The sequence below is a fragment of the Myzus persicae genome, unplaced genomic scaffold (assembly GCF_001856785.1).
Source record: "Myzus persicae strain clone G006 unplaced genomic scaffold, MPER_G0061.0, whole genome shotgun sequence".
Taxonomy (NCBI): domain Eukaryota; kingdom Metazoa; phylum Arthropoda; class Insecta; order Hemiptera; family Aphididae; genus Myzus; species Myzus persicae.
The window spans coordinates 192,510-218,856 of record NW_019101643.1 but is presented as its reverse complement, the minus strand read 5'-3'; the positions used below and the strand labels follow the sequence as shown (position 1 = coordinate 218,856).

At 33.0% G+C, this 26,347-nt stretch overlaps 2 protein-coding genes across 7 annotated transcripts in view; one reads left to right on the top strand and one right to left on the bottom strand.

Moving 5' to 3' along the window:
- LOC111029930 overlaps positions 1-26,347 on the top strand; it is a 194,769-nt gene that overhangs the window by 78,790 nt on the left and 89,632 nt on the right. The window lies entirely within an intron of this gene.
- LOC111029929 lies at positions 1,933-6,389 on the bottom strand. The gene is made up of 2 exons (XM_022309176.1): positions 5,997-6,389; positions 1,933-2,203 (listed from the first exon to the last, which is right to left on the bottom strand). The coding sequence occupies exons 1-2, from the start codon at positions 6,149-6,151 to the stop codon at positions 1,933-1,935; spliced, it is 426 nt and encodes a 141-aa protein (XP_022164868.1). The 5' UTR covers positions 6,152-6,389.

Below are 26,347 nucleotides of genomic sequence, written 5' to 3'. Positions count from 1 at the left end.
CTGAATAGTTTCGTTTTGAAAATAAAATATTTAGTTTAGCTTGTGAACAAAGGGCGTGGTACATTTTATTTGTTTTAATCATTTTATTTTCTAATTGTTTTCTTCTAAGAACAAACGCTGTTTAACAGGATGTCAGCGAAGTATTTTTTCTCTCTCTCAGACCCTCATTCGACATGGATAAAACGCAGTCAAGTAACGTTTTTTCCTAAGATTTTTGAGTGATCTTGGAATAAATTCACCAGCTGATATTACAAAAACTATACAAAACTAAACTTTACTATACTATATTTTTGAGGGTTTTTCTTATCGGTTTTATAGTTTTTTATTATTTGACTTTAAATTATTGTTCTTAGAAAAAACATTTACATTTAAATTAACGTATTTAAAATTATTTTGAAATACTACTTGGACAAATAATCGAGATACCCTTCATACACTCAAAATTATTATTTCATATAATTTTTCTCTAAGATGCCACAAAAACATTAAATAAAAAAAATGATTTTGAGTGAATGCGTTGAATTGTCTGTGTTTTGCGTGGACCAGACAGGGAGAAAACTAACAGTGCGTTGACGTCATGCTCTTATAATAACATCTCTGTTTTCGTATATCACAGTATATTATTATAATAATAATATTATATCATATTATAATATACTCAATACGCATGCATGCATTTCGCCTAGTTTTTTGGGCTCGCGCGAGTGTGCCTCGTTGACAGAAAATAGCGACCATAAAAGAGAGATTATCATAATATTATTATTATGTAAACGCTTGTCTGAAAATGTGCACTCACTCGCTCGTGTGCAAGAGTGTTGTAAAACTGAATTCGCCGTCGCCTTTGACAACGGTAATATTAATCTGCGGTTTGCCACATTTCTTTTTGTTCTGCTAACGTCAGTCCGCCGGAGGTTTTAATTAATTAAATTCAAATCCTTTAATCTTTTACGTCGTTGAGTCGAGTGTACGTTCCACCTAGGTAGGTAATCGCACGAACACCACTGCGGCATGCCACTGTGTTTACTGGGTATATACCTACGCTACCGCGTTCATTATAACACTGGTTGTGGTATACTATTGTAAGCGACGATTACCTCTCGACGGTCTCACAGAAACGCTGTGCAAAAGCGTGTGCCGATATCGTATCTTAGCCCTTGCAGATTTCGATTGTTTTTAGATATTATTTACAGGGAATCGATCGTGTACAAGACGTGTAAGCAGGTTTCAAGAATTTGAATTAATAAAAATAATATTGTCTACAGCCCATATCATTTGAGTTCGTAAAAATAATATTATTTACGGCCAATATTACTTATTCAATAGACATATATTTCAATATAATATATCAGCAATACTTTGTCACAATACCGTGATATTTGTGGTGTTGTAGGTCAGATAAAATAACTATAATATTTCACTTTTAAATGTATCACTGGTGGTATGTCTTGTAGGAGTGTTCGATATATTGAGATTTGCTAAGAATTTAAAAAAAACTATATCATGCTACTCGACATTTTTCCTCTTAAAAAAATCTATGAATCATAAGTATGTTTTTGTTTGATGAGTAGAGTAACCATGACAACGAACACGTCAGCTAGAATCGGAAAATTAATATAATAAAATAGATAAATAAATAAATCCAGAAAATCAAAATACTTGTACCCAGCCAAAAAAACGTATTTATGTTAAAAACAAACGGTCATGAACTGTCGCTCTTATGTAATAATGCAATATTCTATAAGACAAACCTTAATATTCATTGAGTATATTTTTAAAACAAATGGTTCATATCTACCTATTATAATCTACGCATGGTTTAGCGTTCAGATGATAATATGTTCTAAATATATTATTTTTCTCTGTGTGAACTCGTGTGATTATGATATCATTCTTGTGATATGTGAAATATATTTTGATGTGCACACTTCGACTTCACGCAATCGCCTTGTACCCGTACCGGTCGTAGACGGCCTGATATTCACTCCAGCCGTTCATCTTGAAGTTTCTCATTTCAGCCTCTTTGCTCCGGTCCAGAGCTGGCTTTATCGCGGTCGAACCTATGACCGGGTAATGGGAATCGTGTGGGTTGGTGAACGATCGCTGCTGGACTGTCGACAGGTTTTCCATTAGGGCGAGCACGCGGTTCCGTTCGGCACGCGATACGTCTAATTGCTTGGTGTTTTCCAACTTGAAAGTACAATACCTATGGGTACAGTGCAGTTATACAGGATGAAACGTAGTTACAACATCAAAACATATATATATCATCAGTGATGGAACTTGGTAAAAACCTTTGGCTGAAACCGCGAACTAAGTTTGGAATACTGAAGTGTACTTACTCGTAAATGTGCAACCAGTAGGTATATTTATTTGCAGGAACGTAATTCACAGTGTAAAAAATAATCAAATTAGTATCTGTAAATAATTGAAAAAAAATTCTTGGGTCCAAATTTTTTTTTATGGATACTCAATTTATAGATTTTACGTTCAAAATATAAAAAGTCTAGCGCAATTTTTTTAAATTTCGGGGGGCAGGAGCTTAGGTTCTTATGCTTAGGATCATGTAAATGTGTGTGTCAAAATAATACCTATCAAATATATTTTTCATAATAGTTCTATGATATTTTAATATTATAGTAAAACACATAGGCACTTATAGTCATCAACGAAACAATATTAAATATATTGTTGAAGCGAACATTTTTATTTTATATTCAATATTTAGTATCGCGTATTTATAATCAATAATGAATGTATCCATTATATAAGTATTTTTAATAAAAAATAAAAATTCTCATAATAATGTTTTTACAAAAATTAAATTTTAATCAATTGCAAAGTTTTTATAGCTACAATTAATTAAAAAGTCAGATTTCAGCGTATTACTACCACAAGGCCATATTATTAGATAAATCTTCTTAACCCTAAAGTATAATAGTAATCTTTTGAACATCTTGCAGTCTTGCACATACTAACTGTATAACTTAAGTAGTTAGGTGATCTGTATGTTGAAAATGAAAAGCAGTTCGTTAGAAATAGTATCAATCGAGAACAGTTGAAGTAATTTTGAAATTTTTTTTAATTTTAACGCTCGTAATAATATTATTCCGAATGAAGGTTTTCCAGAAAAAAAATGGGAAATTCGGGAAAAACTGAAGTGCATTTTTCAATGACATTTTTCTATGAATTATTTTTTATTCATAAATGGTTTTCAGGTCACATATTATAATATAGTTATAGTAGAAACTAGTATTTTAGTATATATATTTATATATAATATATATATATATTATACATAAATGGTTGCCACTGGTTTATGGTTACATATAATACAATTGTTATTACGACTGGATAATATAATTTTGTTTGAGTAACAGTATAATATATTATGCGTATCCATTAAACACAGAGATTCTTAGTATCCACTTTATTTCATCAATAATATTGTGTCACTTCTGTCCATACCTATACTATACCAAAACCACCACGTTCAAGGATGATCGCATCCCAGGTATCATACGAGAATCGTTACATTTCTAGCATTCCACGATGCTCTACAATGTAGATTGTAAGTAAATTGTGCCACGGGTGGATAAAAAAGTGATAAATTATTAAATATCTGAAAACGAACTTGTTTTTGTGGTCATCGGTTGTAGCGAAGTACATGAACGCCTAGTAATGTATAATCGATTTTAGTTTTCAATGAACACAATATATTTATTGAATTAACAAACTGTTAAGAATCTAAAAGAAAAAAAGTATTATGTTCAAGATTTTGCAGTACGTTTGTTAGAGTTTTAGGAACAAAAATAAATTTTGCACTTAAATATAATTGGACATAAATTTATAGGTTTTTTACATAGGCTTTTTACATTTATTGTAAAATTTTGTCCGGGACCCGTACATAATTTTTTTTGATTGCGAGGACGTAGTCATAGATACATCGAGCACGAAGCAGAGAGCTGGCGAAGAGCACTCACATAAAATTGAAGTCCCTCGCAATATATTTTATACAATCATACCACGTTTCGCAGAAAATATTATGTGCTTGGGAGTGTTTTGTTTATTTTGCAATAGAGGATTTTACTCAAACGTTCTCGGCACTAAACGATTTCGCAGCTAATAATAATCGCTTTTGTTTATAGGTGTACCTGGTACCTACATTGCGATTTAAGACGTAATTATTATAAATCTACATAATATACAACACTTTATATTATATGCGATATGCCCATCGTTTTGTCTACCTATACCACAACGGTTATAAATTATAATATTGTAGTGTAAACTTTTCGAAGAAAATTGCCCAAGGGGCAAGGAGTGGTGTACTGAAGTGTTGATGAACCTGCACGATTTGTAGCAATATTTTAACGATGATCCGATAACCTTAATAATGCCTAATAATTACTAATTGTACAACACAATGTTTACATGCGACGTGACATTAAAAAAAAACAAACTTTATACGTTATACACGACGGCGGCGACGCGACGCTCGGGAATAACGCGCTAGGACGAAAACTTAGGCGTTTCAAACGAATGTTTGCCATTAAGAGTTGGCGGCGAATCGCATAAATCACTGTCTCATTTAATAAGCATTTATTATATCACCTTATTTCGAGGTCGGCCCCAACAAACGTTGTCAAAGTTAATCGCGATATTTATACCGTCGTATTATTATTATTACTATTACTACTACAACCGCTGTTTATATAGGATGTCGAGTTTAATCATTGCTCGGGAATAGCATAATCCTCCACCTCCTCCTCCTCTTCCTCCTCCTCCTCCTCTCCCACCCGTAGAACACGTGACGATTACAATTTATAAACGCACGTATTATCACAGTGTAAATCGTATAATAATAATATGATATCGTGCCTCCACAGTGGTTCATCGCTGTAGGTATATATACGGCGGGACCTGACTTTGGCCGCGCCGCCCCAGTGGCGTTCGAGTGATTACGCTCGACCGTGTGTAAAACACTAAAGGATTTTAATTAAATTAATTAAAACCACAGACGATCCGACTGCTGCGCGCGCGTAGTCGGGCCGACCGGTAAAACAACAATGTGCGCACGAGAGGCACCGCAAGATACACGAGCGATGTGACGACGACGAAGGTGATGATGGTGATGACGATGATGATGAAGAGTTCGTTATTATACTGTCGGTGCGGCAGCAGAGTGCTGTATCACGATGATAATAATATACTCGTCAATGCACCTTTGAAATACATTTTTATACGTCGGTTTGATGATGAGAATATTGAATAATGAACTTACTACCTACCGTACAGTATTATTATTATTATGCACACCGAAAATTAATAGCTATATATACGTGCTTATAATGATATTACGGAATTCGAAACTAGAAAGTAGAAACACAATATTATATTAATTATGTTATAGTGCAGACGGTACCTGCTATTGCATAATATTTTAATATATAGAAGACATCGGCGCTGACCGATGTCATCATAATATGGGCCCAAAACTATGATGGTTTTTTTGTATAATATGCTGTCGTCGTTGTGGCTGTGAACATTTAAAGTATGTAACGATTGTATTATAATTATTATGATTTTACCGAAAACCAACTTTGAGTAAAAATGTACGTTCTTCCTTAATTTTTTTTTTTTTTGTTTTTTCTCAGCGTTTTTAAAATCTACTCGGAACTTTAAAATTTAACCTGGAAACGCACTAACAAGATTCAATTTCCAACTATAAAAAAAAAACCTTTATCATAGTCGACTAATCATAGATTTCGGTATTGCCCAATATAAGGTCGATACGAGTATAAAATAAATCAGTGAATATTACCGACGAACATACGGTATGAAATACCCAACAATCTTATTTTTAATTCGTATTTTTAGTTCGATATAAGTGATATTATAACTATACCGATGATGATAATAACCTACTTATTTCACTGCAATTTAGCGTTTATATTTGAGCAAACGAGTTTTTTGACCGATATTTCAAATAAATTTACTTTAGCTGGTACTCGGTTAAGGCGACCGGTGTTTCGTAGGGGTTAATGTAACCGTCGGGATGCAAACAGTAGCTCAGTCTATTGATCTGGTCCGGCGGAATTGTATTCCGCACTCCTCCTTTTGAATAATCTCGTGCGTGGCTATCGTCGGTCATATTACTATTTTGATCTCTCGTGCAATTTTTTTTTTTTTTTAACTAAAATTTTTAAAACAAATAAAATAAAATGAATTTGATGGATACCGTATTCTTGGAAACGATCGGTTTACAGCATATGTTTTTATCTATTTATTTTTCATCGTAAATTAAACGCAAGCGTTTTATTTTTTTTCCCCTGTGTAAGCCGATGTGCGTATATCAGTATAATATATTCAGACGTTTAAACCTTCGACGAATTTATTATTCCGACAACATAATTTAATGATATGACTGAATCGTTATTGCTCCCGATAATCGAAAATCACGTCTCCTGATCGTTTCCGAAAGAGTCCAATTCACTTTTGACTCTCTCTCCACGTATTGTAGGTATTATAGGTATATACCTACTATATAGGTAATAATATACAAAATATTTATATATATATATATTATCATACTATCCATATTATACACATATTATATTATTTATTACTATATATTTATTACACTGTAAAATGTAGCCTTGGTGTGATATTAGCATTTATGAATGCCATACTACAAATATATGGGAATATTCGAAGGGTCGATTATCATAATAATATTATGCATGTAGTCGACCGTTATTGTGAACTTAAGTATTCGTTAACTAATATTGACCATTCTAAACGAATTGTCGACGAAGAATGTTTTCATCAACTGGAATGTTGTCTTCCGAATTTTCAAATATTATTAAACATTTCTGTATAGAGATTATAATTACTTTCGGTTTGATCACGAGAGTAAACAAACTCCTACGCTCGCCTAAAATACAAATGTGTAAGTATGCCAATTTTAGCAAACGAATTAAATACTATAACGACATACCAGTAACCAAAAATCGACATAAGGTCACCCGATAAAGTTTAACCGGGTTTATACTTGTTACCATATGAAATTGTTACTCTGAAAATATTGGTTTGATATTATAAAATCTATAAATGCCCAATTATATTCCATACATTAAGAGCTTTTAAGTAGTATATACCTAGTAAGTGGTATGTACATGGTAAATATTTTTGAGTGAGTGGTAAATAGGTGGACACTGAGTGTGAAATGTATGATACGGTAAATCTTTGTTCTCTGAGCTGGACATTTCCGCCTGAAAAAAAAACATTTTACCGTAGAAAAACGAACTGTGAACATACAAATACATACGACTCTAGTAGATGAGTAGCACGGTTTATGTTACCAATTCTGAGTCAGAAATTATTATTTGTACCTTAAAAAATTCAAATATTTATATTCAAATATTATTCAATAAATAAATAAATAAAATATAATATTATTTAAAATTATAACTCAAAGAGTGTTCAACTTGTTTATATATTTTTAGTTTAAAATAATGTTATTGTAAAACTATAACTACTGTCTATATTATACGCCATTGTTCGAGTCATCAAAGGGTTGATCGGAAAAAAGTTTCTTAGAATTTTGTCAAGATCAATAATTATCCCTCCCCAAACCGAGGAGTAGGTATACTGACTGTTTTTTTTGCGACAGCTTCCACCAGACTTGGCAGCTCTGATTTCTGTGGAATACTTCAGGGACAGAGACAAAAGATTGCCCTTTTGGCCAGATATTAAAATGGTTGTAAAAATTATTCTTTCTTCACGAAATATTTTCGTATCGGCTTTTGTCTCTACTTAACTGTTTCAACGCACACCAAAACGCTCAGAACACGATTATGGTAGTACACTTAAAATTGAATCTCTTACAGCATGTTAGCGTACATTTGGCACACGGCTATAATATATTATTTATAAACCGTCGACTTTGTATTTGATTTAATGGAATCAAATTATCGCTCATCGTACTCATTAATACTCTGTGAAATATTAAAACACTAATGTTTTCACGGCTGATGAACACATTCAGCTGTACAGTGATGCTTTCCCGGTTTTGGCTTTTAATACCACTTACTTATCATGACAACCCGTTCTATAAAATAATTTAATACTTTGGTAATTTCATAACGATATTAGTCTGAATAAAAAATAATATGACCCATAAAAATAATAATACATAATTTAAAAACATTTTTTTGTCTCAAATACTTTTATTGTGCGATTAATGACGATACACAGTGACGAAATTTTATACAACTGAATTTAGAGAAAGGAGATTTCAGTATAACTTTTCAACATTTATTTTCCTAACAGGGCACTTATATTCAGCTTTATTGTTCACGGATAGTTTGTATAAACACCACCCAATATACATTTGAATACTAAATCCATAACAATGTACACTTTCACAACATCCCAAATCACTAGATAATCGTTATGCCCATGTATACTATAATAATGTAATAGTGGAGATTTATCTAAAAAATATTTTTCAAGATTAAAATATGCTTGTTTTGATTATCTCATCTGTCAACCAATCACTTTTATTCAACTGTTGTTTAGAAAAAAAAATATTTTAAAACTTACCACCTTCGTTGTCAACACACAATATTTCATGGTATATGTACGAGGTATATCCACAAATTAAGTGTACTAAAGCTTCACGGCAGTAGGGAATATTATTTTTGTAATATGTTTGTCTTTTAATTTATTATAATATCTTATTGTAATCAAATGACTAGTTAGTAATTATTTGTCAAGAAAAAAATATATAATATATTGTTTTAATTTATAAACAACTATAATAATAATGCAGTTAATATTATATTATACTAGGTAGTAATATATATTACTATATTAGACCATCTTATAAATATTTGCACTCAAATTGTAATCATTTTCATAAATTCTGGTGAACATTTCTACCACTGATTTCAGAATAAAAGTCATGAGGTGTTATTGAAATTAAAGTTTGTTTACTCCGTCTTATTTTAATAAATAGAAATACAACCATAGCCGCATTTTGATTAATATTTTGTTCATCATATGAACTTTACATTTCATTATAATATTACGTTTGATTTTTTCATACATAAAATATATTACCTAATTCAGTGTTTTTTCCATTTGTGACTTGACTATTGCTGTTTATTGCTCGCATATTTCAAACGGATGAATAAAATATAATAATACTATAGATTTATACGTTTTATGAATATTAGGTTTATTTAATGCTAGGATCTTCTTTCGTATCATACACGTATACAAATATTATATAGTTTATTTGTATTTGGAAGAAACACACACACACACACACACACACACACACACACACACGGGTCCGCGTGCGCGCGCATGCAATATATACACGAATTGAGTATTTGAGTGTATAGATTTTGTGCAATCTACTCTCAATAGTACCTGCTACATCACGATATTTGGAAGTGGTTCTCGAGGCCTAAATAAAATATTTCTTATGATCGAACGTGCAACGAAGCTTTTCCAATTTTTGTTTCCATATTTTATATTTATTTTTTATTTATATAACAGATAGTTTCACCCCTTAGACATGTTACACTTGCAACTCCATGACGTGTGCAGTGCAGAGAAAATTATCAATATACGACAACAATAATATCATGGGCTTTTCTGTGATATTGTTTTCTCATCTCGATTTGGTTTTCTGTAGTGACCGATTTTATCCGCCAAAAAGAAATTATTATTCTTTCTCATCAATCGCGTTTGTGTAAGATACTATAATACATATAAACTCAATCACTTTAGTGTTAACGAAACGAGCGTCATCATCTTCGAAACGTGATGATTATTTTCTGTATAAAATTGAACGAATACGAAATCTCTCCCCAGATCGGGCGGCGCCAGTCCGAAATAGTTTCTCTCCTGAGAACAAGAGTAGGAGATCGAACTCTGAGATTTTATTTCCCGTATTAGATTATGCTTCTTATTTTTTTATATCCTCATATATAGTCTTTGAGTTTAACAATAGTAAACTTTTAGATAGGAATCACAGTATAATAGGTGTAAGGATTTAAGTTCACAATAGGATTTTATTTTCATACGTAGGTATACCTATCGTTATTATAGTCAACAAGAGCCTATACATGTAAAACACGCCATTATATACCTACGTTTCTATATATAGTTACGATACAAAAAATCTATATTATATTATATACAATTATATATATATATATATATATATATATACGACGGATATATTATATAGTTATAAGCTGTATCGAAAATCGATACGTACAACATCATATAAACGTCGCTGTAGGTATTTTATTCTTTACTCGCGTCAAAACGTAACAATAGACTTAAACCTTCGTTGAAACTTAAAAGTGTTCTTGCTTCGACGTGTGAATAAGAGGTTTCGAAGGGGAGGAAATAGATCAAAGAATCCGAGGTAAAAAGAAATTTGGCTGAAAAAAAAATTTGTCATTTCCGGTTATTTATAATATTATATGTGTATAATATAATAACATATTACATTAACAGTATGCTCTGTAGTACTAAACCTATAGGTGCCACGATTAAAACAGTATTCATAGAACATATTGTTTTAAAATGTAGTGACTATACTGAGGGGTGGTACGTATCACCGATTCGTCATTACACCGATAAATCATCGAAGCCCCGCAATAACGTCGTGATCCGATTATCCACGCTTTTACTGCGGTCTTCAATTATTATATAGTTCTACTTCAACTACACTACATTACACTATAGTATTGGCTTAAGAAAAACAATGCTGACTTCACGACATGTTTACTCGGTTTAAATTCCAGATGAGCCATCACATATTGCCAGAGGCGGATTTATCTTTTTTACGGCTATAGGCACCAAAAATTTGCCGCTCCTATAATAGGTGAAAAAGTTACAATACCCCTCCAAAATACCTACTCTAAATATTTAATATATAGACAATAGTAGTGGACATCCATTTTAATTTTTAGACTATTTTTTTCGCCTGAAGTTATTTACGACACGCGACTCGATGTTTCAAACACAGATTGCGAAATAATATAATAATTTAATAACCAAATTTTTGATTATTATTATCATTATTCGTTACAGTTCTGAGTTCATATGATTGTCATATGTCGAATTAGTAATATAGTGTGGCAGTGTGAGTATTTATTTTTATCGAAATTACGACGACGCGCGACGTCGATCCCCGATAAGAATAATAAAACCATTGTTGCTTTATATATTTTTATGACCCATGCGGGCTCTGGGTGGACTATACCAACGTGTTAAAATATATAGTATTATCAAAAACCGTTTTCTATATAATTGTTTACTATAATATTTATAGGTAATGACTATAAATTATAATGAACCAAAATAGATTGGTATACTGAATATCATATACGATGTACTATATGTTTGATGTTTTTTAATAAAACACTACAAAATTTGCCGCCCCCCAAATTTTGCCGCCCTAGGCAGCTGCCTACAATGCCTAATGGGAAATCCGCCTCTGCATATTGCACAGAACTATTGATTTCCGTCTTTCATTAATACTATTTTATCAGTCTCGTTTTCCGGAGCCGGTTTTTCCTTTTTTTTTTTTTTGCACCTCTATATCCATGCACTTTTATATAATAAAACACAATTCGGCGCCTCCCCTTCTCTCCGTGTCATCGAAAAAATAACTGTGTTAACAGTGATATAACTAATATAGCCTTTCGTCAAAATAATATTTTGCAATTGTATTCTCAAGAGTCCATTTAATTATATTGAAAGCATTTGTCCTAAAAGTAATAATAAATGAAAAGACGGCGTAAAATCTTAAGAGAATAAAAATATATAACACTAGCACAGGTCGTATTACCCTGCAGCGTTTGCCGAGGATAAACGAAACCGAGATTGGTAATCCAATTGGGGTAAATACTAAATAGTAACAAATAAACCTTTTTTCCTCGAAACAATTGCAAGCAAAAATAGACGATTAGGCGGTCATGATCTTATTATTTCCAATAGAGAGTAAGCCAACTAAACCACTATATCTAATAACTGGTTAAAATATCAACTAAACCTTCCTTGAATATTCAATAGTATATTAGTCGTGTATTTTTTGATCAGTCATACACTATGCTTTTCATATATAATATCTGTTATCCGCTGCTTCTATTCTAATACTCTCACAATCCATCCAAGATCCCGGAGTACAACATTTGGTGCCGATTTGTCGAAAACTGTAGATTTTCGCTTGCACCGTTAATACATATAACATTCCCGACTAACAACTACAGCTCTTTATTGGCCGAACATCTATTATAGGTAGGTCAATTATTTCTGTTTCACTTCAGTCGAAATATACTCAATTGCTTTTTTGTCGAAATCACATTCGGGATGTCTTTGAGTACTTCAAACGTGTATATGTAATTTATACAAATAAATAAATTAATAGCACGATTGTATTTTATTAGTAATTTAAATATTATGGTCTCCAACCGCTTATGAAATGTTTAGTTGCACAAGTTGGTTTAAGAACAATCGTTAAAGTGCTGAACAAGGATTGACAGGGAAGAGCATTTAAACTTTTAAAACGGCGGTCGTTCTATCATCTGCTCCTGTGGCACCCCTTTTTTATGTTATGAGCACGTATTTTTTTGAAGGTATATTGGGACTATTTTTTTATTTAGCAAACAAAATCATATTAAAATAAGACCTATAGGTTAGGTCATAGTCGTGGATATGAATCGGTGTAAACAAAATGCAATAACATCGTATACAAATGGAATGCGACGCTTGAAATTTCAAAAAATCGTCTCGCACGAATTAAACTAGTGGTCACAACTCACTGGGATACGATATTGAGGGGATCGTCGTACAGGACCACCGCGCCATAGGCACCGTTCAAAATATTATGAATTGCACACACATATTACAATGTCGAGTAATATAATAATATTTCACAACAAATTAATATGCATCACAATTAGGTATTTGTCCGTTATATACCTCATGCAACTTCGCCGCAGCGTATAGATATAAAATAATAATATATAATACTATGACCACGGTAACATGTATTATTCGACACCGATCGGAGTGGGACATCGTATATAATATGCCCGATAATATTATGATATACGATATTGTTATGCCCAATAGATATATCCAATATACCGATCCATCGACGAGATACGGATGCAGTTTACGAGCTGAACCACCCAGAGCGTACCTACATATATTTTGCTGGCGTTTGGTCGAATATCGCGATCGAGAGACCAACGCACGCTACAGCGTCCCGACGGTCACGATCATAAATCTGCTCGAATCGACTGTTTGAGGACAAATCTAATCAGAACTATCGTGAAACGTATTTGATTTAATGTCGGAAACGGTTTTTCTCGTATACACTATTATTATTATAACGTTCGTTAGTTAGGTACCCACAAGTCGTATGGTTTTTCGATGCCTCCAAAACGGGTTGTTTTCGCCCCACGTCCAATGAAGAAGCAAAACAATTCTATACCTATTTTGAGTATCGTGACATTAGTACACATGACTGATATTTCTATTTGAAGACCACAAAACACGTAGGTGATAATATGCATATCCGGACATAGCAGATTAGTTGAGCTTTAAACATTTTTTTTTAATGTGACATACAACGTTTGTGCTCTTGAAATAGAAATAACCGACTACAACGCTTGCGTTTTCCGTTACCGAAAATATTGGAAAAAGTGGATATTGTACTTGTGCATTGATATATTGATTAAATGCAAAATCATCTCCGTCTGTTATTCGAAAAATGTTTTTAAATACGACCGAGCGTAGTATAGTAATGTACCTCTCACCCGAACTTGGATATACTTTATCATCGGTTTAGTCGGAATAATGCAATCAGAGGCGACGTGGAGAGTGCAAAGGCTTGTCATGGTGTCCGGTGGAGCGGAGAGCGGTGGTAGAGGAGGGATACACGAGTACACGATGACTACATTATATGTATACTGTACCAGCGAGGCAACACGCTTCTTATATATATATGTGTGTGTGCGTGTGTGTGTGTGTGTGTGTGTGTGTGTGTGTGTGTGTGTGTGTGTGCGCGCGTTATATTATGTACAATAAACTATAGCCACCCAAGTGTACACTGTGGTATATAACAATACATTGTAATATTCTAATAATACGCCTAGGTACCTGCCTACTTGTATAATACTATAATATACAATAACATTCGCTAGTGCCTAATTGTATTTTATTTCCCCCCGCCTGCACCGGCGCGGGTTGAAGTTTTGGAAGAAAAAACCACGACCACGGCCACTTTAAAATATTATGAATGCTGTTGCTGTTGTTGCTGCTGATGCCGTTTTCGTTGTTGTGGCATCACCGCGAGAATTGAAAACTCAATTTAAACGGAATATATGATTGCTGTTTACTTGAGCGTTTGCATCTCGCCAATGTCGCCCGGGTTGTCGGACTTGTTTACATTCTGATAAAACATCTAATCTATGAGCCATATACGTGAGTGTACACACCGAGTCGTACTTCTTTTATCACTTTTGCCCGGAAGCACCAACTCCCTGAGAAAATAAACCAAATTACGTAGACGCGTTGTGTATCGCACGGTAAAAAAAAAAACAAAAATTGCATATATTTTTTTGGAGCAGTGTTTCTTATTTATTTTTTTGTTTTGTTCTCCGTTCGCAGTTATGACCAAATTCGCTAGGTACCTGTGCCATACACTACTGTTTGCGTATTTTCTTGAATTAACTTAACGTTTCAGGCGAAAACTTTCTAAAGTTATTGGTACCTACCTTGAAGTTTTTCAGATCGTAAATTTCCAATGTTAACCGATAAGGAATGGAGGGGGGAGAAAAAAACGGTGAAAAAAAGTTTTGTTTAAAAGTCACAAATAGCTTGATACATTCTTCCGATATTGCGTTTTCCGACATTTATCTCGCCCGTTCAGTATACCTCTATACATACCTATGCCCGAAACGTCGGTGGCGACCCTCTCTCGTTTTGACTTGTTTTATTGAACTTGGCTCCGCAGTGAAATACGCCGGGCCGAGGCTATAATACCGTTTTCATGCTAAATCGGTTCCAATTTTCGACTTGATCGTGTCAGTTTCCGTTCAGCGTTAAGTGTTGTAACGGTCGCGCACACACATATACTTTTCTCGGAAATTATTTTGAATCGGTCATGAAAAATAAATCCCCAAAACTACCGGCCCTTAAGCCCACGTGAGACGTTGAAATATGCCTTCAATATTTCTCACCTTGTAAAATATAACGTACAACTTTCACACAAATAAATGTTGTGGTTTCCGTTTATCCAGCGTATCAAGAAAGATATTTTAATATGTCATACCTCTATACCAGTGGCTGTATCATAAGATTCAAGTGTTGCTCAGCTGATAACACCTTAAACTTGGGTGGGTGGGTATTAGCAGAAAGAAAATAGGACATTTCATCGGTAAGTATAGCAGTATTACGATGTGATGGTGATTTTAAAATAATTTGAACAACATCATTTTTTTTGTTTCGAACAAATGCACTTTAAACGTGAACTATAATAGCAAATGTAGGTGTACTATTGCAGGTGTGTTGTCAAAGTTATCCACAAAATACATTTCCTCAATCTGGAAGGGTATACCTGCTTTCATAATACGATAGATAATGCGTTTTGTAACATGCCTTAACATCGATGGTCAAATAATACCTATATATAGTTAGTACATCCGAATGGTGTTAATACGCTTACTAAAAGATTTCTACGTAATGCGCAGAGCTATGGAATTCAAGATTTTTGGTATAGGCTTATCTCCGGTTTTTGAAATACGCACATTATACTATTGGTTTTTCATAAGCTGCACGAGAAAACGAGATTGTGAGTGAAAATATGCTTGGGTTATAATGGTTAATGAAAAATTGCGTGTAAAAATTACATTATAATATCATATTACAAACAATCGGAATAGTCTCCGGTGACCGAAGAGTGATTTGATCGAAATCGTTTTGTAAATCGCTAGCAAAATAACGACCAATGAAGTCTACTCGCATAACGTTTCATAATCTCACTTCGTCCACATATCGATGAGTAAAGACTCATGAATAGTCCGTTTTTGCTATTACAGATCACAATAAAGTTATTGTCAATGTATAATCAGTTACGGATAATACTTTATACAATAGTTCATTGGTTCTAAAGTTATGAAGGTAATTTTAAGAGTAATTTTCACGGGATTAAAGGAAATGGATTTTTTTTCTATAAATGTTTATACTTTTTGTACAGGTATTACATAAAAATCTAAAGACGTTTGATTTGGTCAACATACTCAAACACAACGGAAGTGGAAACGAATGGTAGTTGGTTAGATTTCTTATATTGCGTACAGTTAGCTTTCGAATTTGTTTGGTTTGCACCCTGCAGGATACGTTAATACAAGCGATCAATGGAACTATCCATGTATTACTATAATATATACAAAAATATGGTCGAGCTGGTGCATTATATTCGATCTCTGATTGATTGTCAGACAGACTGGGTTTCAATCTCATCTCTCTCTCTATCCATCTATCTATTCTCTGTTTATTTTTTCTGTATACTTATTTTTATGAATATTTTGAAATTTTTATATACATCAATTGAAAAAGCACAAGACCTTATGAACGATGATATTGTAAAACGTAATTTAATTTACATTAACTCTAAATTATAACTTTAGAACTTTGGCTCCAATAATTCAGTGTCAAATATAAATATTTATCACCCGATAATCGTCATTCGTTTAATTTCTACAACATTAAAATATAAAGTCTATTGGGACAATACAAAGATTTTGAGTTATTATAAGCTTTTATAATTTGTATTTTGTAAATTGAAAAAAAATTGTATTATTGTTAATTTTAAACCTTAATTCGTAATTTTTAAGGTAATTTATTGTCATTTTGATGTCATTTTATTTGCGTTTTTTTTTTTTTAGTCATTTTTCCATTATTTTAATGTCATCAACTCTCAATCTCTATATATGTATACTATATATGTCATATCCCATAATATAACTGTACAAAAGGTCCATCTGTTATCGAATACTAACCATTTCTACTTTATTGTTGTGTACTATATATTTTACAGGGTGGATTACCCTGAAAATATATAGGTATACGTAATAAGTATAATCCAACAGCTGCTACCACCTCTGTTTGCATATTACAATAACCAATTTTACACCCCTGTTTAATATTAGGTATATTTTCGACGCATCTTAAATCGTACACGAATCGTGATAGATGAAGCAAAACAGAGAATATATCGAAATATTCTCAACTAAATCTTTTTGATTCCAGATCTGGAACACGATAAATGAATAATATGGCAATCGGAAAATTTCTTCGTCCACCAAATTACGTGTTATGGACTTACAGTACCTATGTAAAAGAGTTGTTTCTTTTTTTTAATATTTCAAACAAACACCGAACAAGCATAATGAATAATAATAATAAGATCCATTAACAGTATGTAACAAAAACACGTCGCCAAAAGTTAGCATTCACAGTAGGGCATATTTCAATAAGGCATAATACTATATAATATGTATGTCGTAATTTGTGTATGATAATATATTGCTTTGGAGACATCGCCTTTTCAAAGTCTAATAAAAAGCGACCGTGTGATTTAATGTGCATACGCGTTTAGAATATTCGAAGGAGAAAACGTGGTCACTCAAAGGTTTTATTATTTCAAATTGTGATCAAGAGCATATTTTTTACTGCATTCAAACAGTGCCTGAAATCCTATCATAATTTTACCGAACTCTACCGGTACACTTAAACGCATACTATCACTCGTATATTCATGTTCGTTTTCCGCAGTTTATTACCTATTTAATATATATACAATATATAAAATCGTAGACCACTACACAGTGCAATAACTATGGAGTTTATATTGTTGCTCATGACGTTAGATTTATCCCGATAGTGAATACGACGAAGGAATACGCACAATAATTGTTATGTTTAATAATATGTAATCACAGATTTCACGATGATGATGTCACATAGACTTGCAGTGTTGGCGGCGAAAAACGTCACTCCAGTGCACAGCCTGTGTAATGTACAATTTTGTTTAACTTTACTGCAGAGTTCAATCTCTTAAGATTTTACAATATAAATTATGGACAATAGCCTAATGTAGATATTATTATTGTTGTTGTTACTTTTATTGTCATTATAGACACTATTATATGAGGATAATAGTTAACCGTATGCTAAATATAATAATAAAAACATAGGTATTGCCTAGAATTTAATCTACAGCGATCAATAAATGAAATTTGAATAAAATACATTAAACATTATTGGGAAAACGCTTTTTGTGGATTACTCTAAACACCTACAGCCTACAGGTATAATAATAACGAAATGTTTACAATAGTACACTATTTGGAGATCCCATCAATTAAAACTAAATAAATTATAACGCGTTTACCGTAATACTATAAGCGTTTCATTAAAATATAGTGACTGTAAACATATTGTAATTTTTCGACACTTTCCATTCACAACGCAGAAACGGGAAGAGTGCGAATTTGGAAAACACAGGTTTTCACTTGGAACGATATTGTCTACTTGTTAGAAGTTTAGACGAGTGACTGTATCAGTAGTCGTCTCGTGAATTGTTTAGGTTATTCCGTCAAAAAGCCTAACCTAACCGACAACGAATATTCTGCTGATAATATTATATGTATAGTGTTGCATTGGGTGCTAAACAAATCTTTGTTCTATAACAGAACTATAATGTTGTGTGCACGCGACACTGAATGATTGTTTGATACATATCGTATGTGACACACGTGTATTTATATATTATATTTTTTTGTAATATTACTAGAAATTGGTTAAAAATGAACAAAAAAAAATGCGCTAAAAATGATTTAGCTGCACTTAAAAGTCAAAAACCTCGAAAATGCAAAAACAGTTTGTTGTGAGTAAACCGTGTACTTGATACAAATTTTTATCTTGAAATATATCATATCAAGCATTCCAGAAAAAAAACATACAAATGCATCGAAATCTAAGACTTAGAATTGAGTATACAAATACATACATTTGATATCCATTGTTCTAATGGTTGAGAAAAACAGATGAAAACCATATGATAATATTACAATATCGTTTTGAATTCTAGTGTATCTTACGTGTACGTATTCTACGTTTATTTTAATTATTTTATCGAACGAAAAAATGGGAGTTTCGATAATGTAAAAAAACTTTTATTTCGGATGGACTGTTTTTTTCATTCAAACAAAATTCTAGTTTTTACAGCGCTCTAAAATCCAATTTTTGTAATGGATTCTAAAGATAGTGTTTGTTTTTCAAATAACTTCGGTGGTAGAATAATTTATTTGTTGAATTTCTTGTCATTACTGCGACAGTATCGTCACAACCGCTCAAAATGTGTATGAATGATTAATGGCTTAAAATAATTTAACGAAACTAAATTAACTTATTTGGAATTCAATTTTTCTATTCTTGAAATTGAAATCATAAATACATCAGAATACATATTTCACTTTTTATAGATTATACTACGTACTATGTCATTTTCATAAATATATACGACTATGTTATTGGTTACACAATAATTATTGAACATAGTGTTAATACCTAATCAAATACTATTTATATCGCTTTTATGAGTTTAGATGTACATATTTAATTAAAATGTGACTTAAAAATTTGTAAAATCTTTTTTTTTTGTAATAAATAAGCATACCTAATTATTTAAAAAATTAATTAATGTTAAAAATGTCATATTATATTATAGTCACTTTACATTCTGAGATGTGCTTCTACTGTTTTATTGATCCTACAGTTTATTTATATTTTGATCGTAGTCCTTAATATTAAGTACTGTCACAAAATCGTTATCTAGAAACTTAATTTTGTAAAAAATGTGTATTTAGTCTAACATAATGATATATTTAACAGACCGAGTAACACGGCGTGATGTATAGGCAAAATAAGTACATATATAAGTTGAAAACATCATTTCGGGGGGTATTTAACATGTTTTGATGCATTTTTACTTTATTCTATATTATTATAGTAATACCACATTATGAAACGATTTTATATAATGTTGTAACTTGTAGTACATATTTTTTGAAGTCCGTATCTTAGTTTCATATTTTGAAATGGAATATTTTAGGAGTTAATAATATTTACGTTTCAATAGTTCCAGGATATCTGCCAGTGCTCGCAAATGTGATAAAGATTCGGTACTTTTTTTAATTTAGAATAGAACTTCATAAAATAAAAATAACTTTTATTCGTTGTCGCGGTGGTGATCAGAATCGTTCCGATCGAAATGGTTATTATAATAATAATTGGGCGCGAAATAATATATTATGTTATTATTTTGCGGAGCTCAAAGTATGACAACAGCACGCAGCGTTGAGTCCCGGGGTGGAAAATAACCATGGGTAACTAGATGGGATGGAAGAGTGAAATATTATGACAAAGAAACCATCGAAAAATATCGTATCCATTATCCACCGATAGAGGGTATTTATATAATATATTTCCGTCGACGTTTCCTTCGCCGTCTGTCCTTTCACCCCATCATTCTTATCACCCTCCACAACAATAATTTTTCCACCCCCGACCGTACATAGGTTTTACCGGAATGACGCGTCGAACCCATTCACGACGAGATGACCTCATTATTATTATCATCGTCGTCGTCATCATTATATTATAATATAAACGGTGGCGAATAAAAAGAAAAACGGCGGTGGGCCGCGAGGCCGACCGCATAATATTATTATTATTACTATTATTATAGAAAATAGAAAATCGATTCGTATAATATAATAATATTATACACATAGGTATATGCGTACTATATAGTTTGATATTGTTTTGCCTGTCGCGAGAAGAGTTTTGTGTATTATTATCGTCGTCGTTGTCTCGTCGTTCTCTTTCTTTGCAGAAATGCGGTGGCGGCGCGGTAAGTACTTCGCCGCCGCCGTCATCCCCCGAACGACGTCGGGGCCCTGGCAAAAGACACAATGCCATTATCGAAAGCGTTCGAGCGTTTTAATCTATCTTCGTCTTTGTCGAGAAAGCGCGCGCGCGAAATCAATCGTCGTCGCCGGGGCCGCGTCGACACAATGCATGCGAAGCCCGACGTGCTTTCCGAGTGTATAATATTATTTATCCTCAACGGTGGTGGAGGCGGTGGAGACGGTGTAGGAAGTAGGGGCGGTGGGGGCGATGACGTTAACGAATCTGTCAACCGATGTACCGCAGCCTCCGTCGTCGTGTGTAGCTGCTGCACAGCCATTTCATCATAGGCCGGCCAAACCCACTGGTTTAACCGCCACAGGGAGACTAAAGCAGCCGAAGACGTGTTATTGTAATAATATTTTTATGTTATTATAATTGACTAATTAGATGCGTCTGGCCAAAACCTTGAGGGAAATTCCAAACGGTCAGTCGCTGCAACTAAAATGTACGAAATAATATTTTTTTTCAATTATACCAATTAGTATTGTAATTATAGTATTATACTTTCAAAAAGTAATTTAAATTTAGTTGTATGTCTGGTCGATCATGGCACTTTTTTAAATATTACTTTTTCTGACCCCAATACATGTTGTTTGAAACTTTGAATTTTTAAAATGTATATGAAATGTTAAATGTTGATTATTCGAAATTTAAATTAAAAACCTAAAAGCCTGGTGATCGATTGAAAGTAGACATGTTAACGAACTCATATCAGTTTGAAAAGTCTTATAGCTTTATCAGGCCAATATTGGTAGAGATGAAAATATGTATTACAAATAAGCATACATTATTTACTGTTCACTCGACCACGGTGGTGACTTGAACGTGAGCTTGCGCGATTGCTCCTCTATTTCTCTTACGAGTTACGGTTACTTACACACTAATGATCAGTGATCACTTACTACACACACAAGAACCACATGATAGTTCTCCCAACATTTCCAATATCGGTCTCTTTAAAAACTGTCTGATTACGATGCCCTTAACTATAATATTAAGCTCTTATGTGTACAAGTTATAATAACCTATCCAAGAAATACGCACTTCAGCTGCATTGAATATTATAACTACGCCGCATGTGTTTAAAATAAATGATAATAATGTGAAGTTTCGTACCTACCTTTTATACACGAAAAATAAAAATACGTACCTAAAACTATTATTATTGAAAATACAGATGACTTTGTGAACACGGTTGGTGCACCAGACATCGATTATGAACCATAATCCAGCATTATATTATATTGGATTTGACTGCGTCGGATATCAGCCCACGAAGACGGTATCCGTTTACTATAATAAATAATATTCAAGGAACTATGTTATATTGTTATAATAATTATTATGGTGATCGAAAACGTACAGCAGGACACCGAAAAAAAATCGCACACACGATCCACTTGTTGTTGCGGGCATTATAATAATATATTATCATTATTATGACGTGCTGTACCTACGCGCTTATATCGAGCGTTAACGTTCGACTGTCGGCGTTTGCCACAGCGCCGCCCCGGGGACTTGATATAATATTATAATGTACGGAAGCGTATATTACAGAGCTAGTGTGAGAAATTAGCTCCGGAGAGCTCGTAATTTCCTATTACGTACCGTTATTGCGTTATTATTATTATTATTATTAAACATTCGCAGGAATATCTCGGCAGAGCTCGCTCGGGCTGTACACAATACACGCTGCAGCTGCGACGTAGCCGGAGAGTGCTAATGCGTCGGCGACGGGGTTTTAATGTGTAAAATAATACACACCGGTGTGTGACTGTAATAATAGGCAACGTACCCTTAACGTTAATAATAATAAGTTATTACGATATAGCTGCGAATGCCGTCGACGCATGTAATATAATATTATTCGTACACCGGTTGTCTGACAACACATTATTAGGTGTTATGATTATTTTGTAATGCGGTGACCAAACGGAATCTATCCCTGGGTGGGTTAACTATTCTTAATATACGTACAACAGCAGTGCATCTAGAAGACAATATAGTGACACGTGTTTCGACGTGTTTAAAACTTTCTTCTATTATCTTCTATTGCTCGCAACAGTATAGGTAGACACGGGGTTTACACGTGACCACGTGAGACGTCGTTATGCAATAATAATATATAGTGTTTGAGGGAGGGACACATTGCAGTGATGGTAATCCGCACGAGACGGCATGTATATAACTATAATAGAAGTAAAGGTCACAACAAATTTGGTCTTGGCGATGAATTAGCGGTGCTGCATGTCGTGTGTTTGGAAAAGTATTATATTATTACTGTGTAACGTGCCTGACAAAAAATGATTATTCCTAATCAGTTTTCGATAAAAAAATAAAAAATGCTCAAACGATTTTAATAATTTTGGTACACTAGGTACTTCAATTATGTGGCATCACGACCAAAATCATCATCAGACGAGACTGACAGTTCGATGCATTTTTTATACTATTCAACTACAACACTGTGCCCTCATTTTTGTCGACCTCACTGATGTGGCCAGTGTACCTGCATTCTATACATATTATACATTGTAGATTATGTTTCGTTATATAATTATTAATATTTATACAATGTTTGTACGAGACTATTTGTATAATTCGTTTATTGCGGCATTACCGAGGTGGCGTTTGAGTGCTAGTTGGTGTTCGAAAATATATCAGTAAAAACGACGTCGTCTATCCGGCGCGAGACGTTTATTGCGGTCTTGATATCTGTCAGGGCAAAACACGGCGGCGCCACCGTGTAATCTATCGCCGTTTGCAATTTCCGACCGACAAATTTTGAACGTTTTTGAATAATTCTTGTCAAACTTTTGACTGACAAACTTCTAGGGACAGAGCGAGTTCACGGAGTCACAGGCAGTACCTAATAATGTATATTAACGTTCATTTGCATACGATAATTCAGAAACTAAAATTTGACCTGGCGCACGCTATATATATATATATTATAACATGAACGTATAAATTTGCTATTATATTATATATATATATATTATATATACACAATATGTATGTATAAGGTACACGCGTGCTTCGCCTGACCGCACCGGTTTTGCTATGATTAAAGGGTCGGCGTATAATTAACGCCGGTTTGGTCTGCCGGCCGATTTTAAGCAACGATGATCAGCCTCACCGTTTCGGACAAGTCGAATTAAGGTAGGTTACCAGCGTTACCGTGAACCACGTAATACTCAAAGCAAAGGTTATAGTCACGCGGATTTTTGAGTGTCTATACTGTATCAACTGAACAATAATAATTACGCTGAGCGATGCTTTCAATAAAATATTTTGTTACAGTCAAACCTCGAGTCATCCATCCAATATTGTTGAATAATATAATATTTGTATGCATGTGTGATTTTTCAATAGGACACTAATGAAACAAATGACGTCGGTGATCACTGCAGTTTAATAATATTGCATGAATTCACTCACTCTGCTAGACAAATAATAATAATAATTACTGGTAGATATATTTCGAAAAGCGAAAAAATTATAAAACACTATACACTTTGAAAGTTTTTATGAGACAATATATTTAATCTTAATGACATATATTATATTGTCATAATATTTACATACCTATTCTTATTGAGCAATGTCTGTACGTTTGATCTTAACATTTCACGCCACGAATTAGCAATAAAATAGAGCATCCACGTAGTACTAAATTCCTCCTTTTATATCTGCTACATAAACATACTGCACACTTTCGGTGTGTATTAAATTGTATCAAAACATTAGAACGCTTATATTTATACATAATATATTTACTAAATAGCACGTAATAACTTTGAAAAAAAATTCTACCTGATCATCACCCAACAAATTGGCCTTCCACTTCGATACTCATTGGGAAACTATAATTTTAGTATGGTGTCTTTAGAATAATGTGCAATTGAGAAGATTGAATCTTCTCTATTACATATATTAGACTAAATTCTGGTTAGTTGTGCGGCACTCAGCCTTTATTATATTGAGTGCCCGCAGAATTTCCACTTTAATAATAGCTGGAACTATACGAATTTTGGCAATAATAATAAAGTCACGATATATTATTATGTTGTATGGACTATTGACTATCATATTTCACGAATATAACGCATGCTTGGTGCAGAGAGTAAAACTATTGAGGGAGTAACCTAAATTTGAACCTATTTAATACCGTTTTGATCAGAGAGCTATTATGTATTACAATTATATAAATAGAGTGTACTAAGTTCGAAGAGTAGATATTATTACATATTATTAGTTAGTATAAAGAGTTTGTATAAAATATTACTACCAAAATATCCAATTGACTGATAAAATAATGCGATTCTTTGTTGATATTTTCTACAGCGACTTCATTCAGTTTTGACAAAAATACATCGTCGAAATATAATTATACCTACCAAATACAAAAAAGATTCTTAGTAGAACTTAGTTAAGACCACAATAGCCGACAATTGTCAACCTTTTGAGACAGATTTCGGTAGCGATTCGTGGCGAAGAAACAACTGAAACCGTCGGAAAAGACCTCTCTATTGTACAAACTATACACTGCATTCCTAATGATCACGTACAACATTTTGAGCTCTTCTTGTTGTCCAAAATTTGTTAACATAAGTTGTTAATATAAGATAAAATTTGAAGGAAAAAAATCTCTTCACTCCAAATCTAGGACATGATATAATATTGTGTAAACATGATTTTTCAGTTAGAATATTAATTATGTGCGCTAAATGTTGGTAAACTATGAACGGTAAACATTTATTTAATTTAAATCCTAACCCCTGTTCGTATTATAATGTAGCGTGAACCGTTTCAATCGTTTTCATCTGAAACCATCCACTCACTGTAATGAAATTCATTAACTAATGCGAGACAAATTGTATAGCTTGTCGTATATATATTGTGCTTAACGCATTATAAGTGAACTGCAAATATAAACAGTAGTAATTGTTATACTATACAGAACACACCGTTTTATAAAAACCAAAAACGTATTGCAATTATGACAACATTTAATGTTAGATTTTCTCACCCGAAACGTTATGACGACCACCATAATTATCGCGGTGTAATATAATATGATTGTGTTATACACATATAACATAATATATAGTTGTTTATTGAAAACAAAATGAAATATTTTTTTTTTCGAAACCACATAATTCAAATATATGTATTATGTGCATTGTACACGCTATATAGGTAATTACAATTAAAACTTGTGGGATATCAATATCTTAAATAATAATGGTTGATTGAAGCATATACATAA

Excerpts from the sequence above, each read along its gene's own strand:
- LOC111029929 (XM_022309176.1), bottom strand. The coding sequence starts at position 6,151 with ATGACCGACGATAGCCACGCACGAGATTATTCAAAAGGAGGAGTGCGG. Across the intron at positions 2,204-5,996 it reads TTAACCGAGTACCAGCTAAA|GTATTGTACTTTCAAGTTGG; the intron begins GTAAATTTATTT and ends CTGTACCCATAG.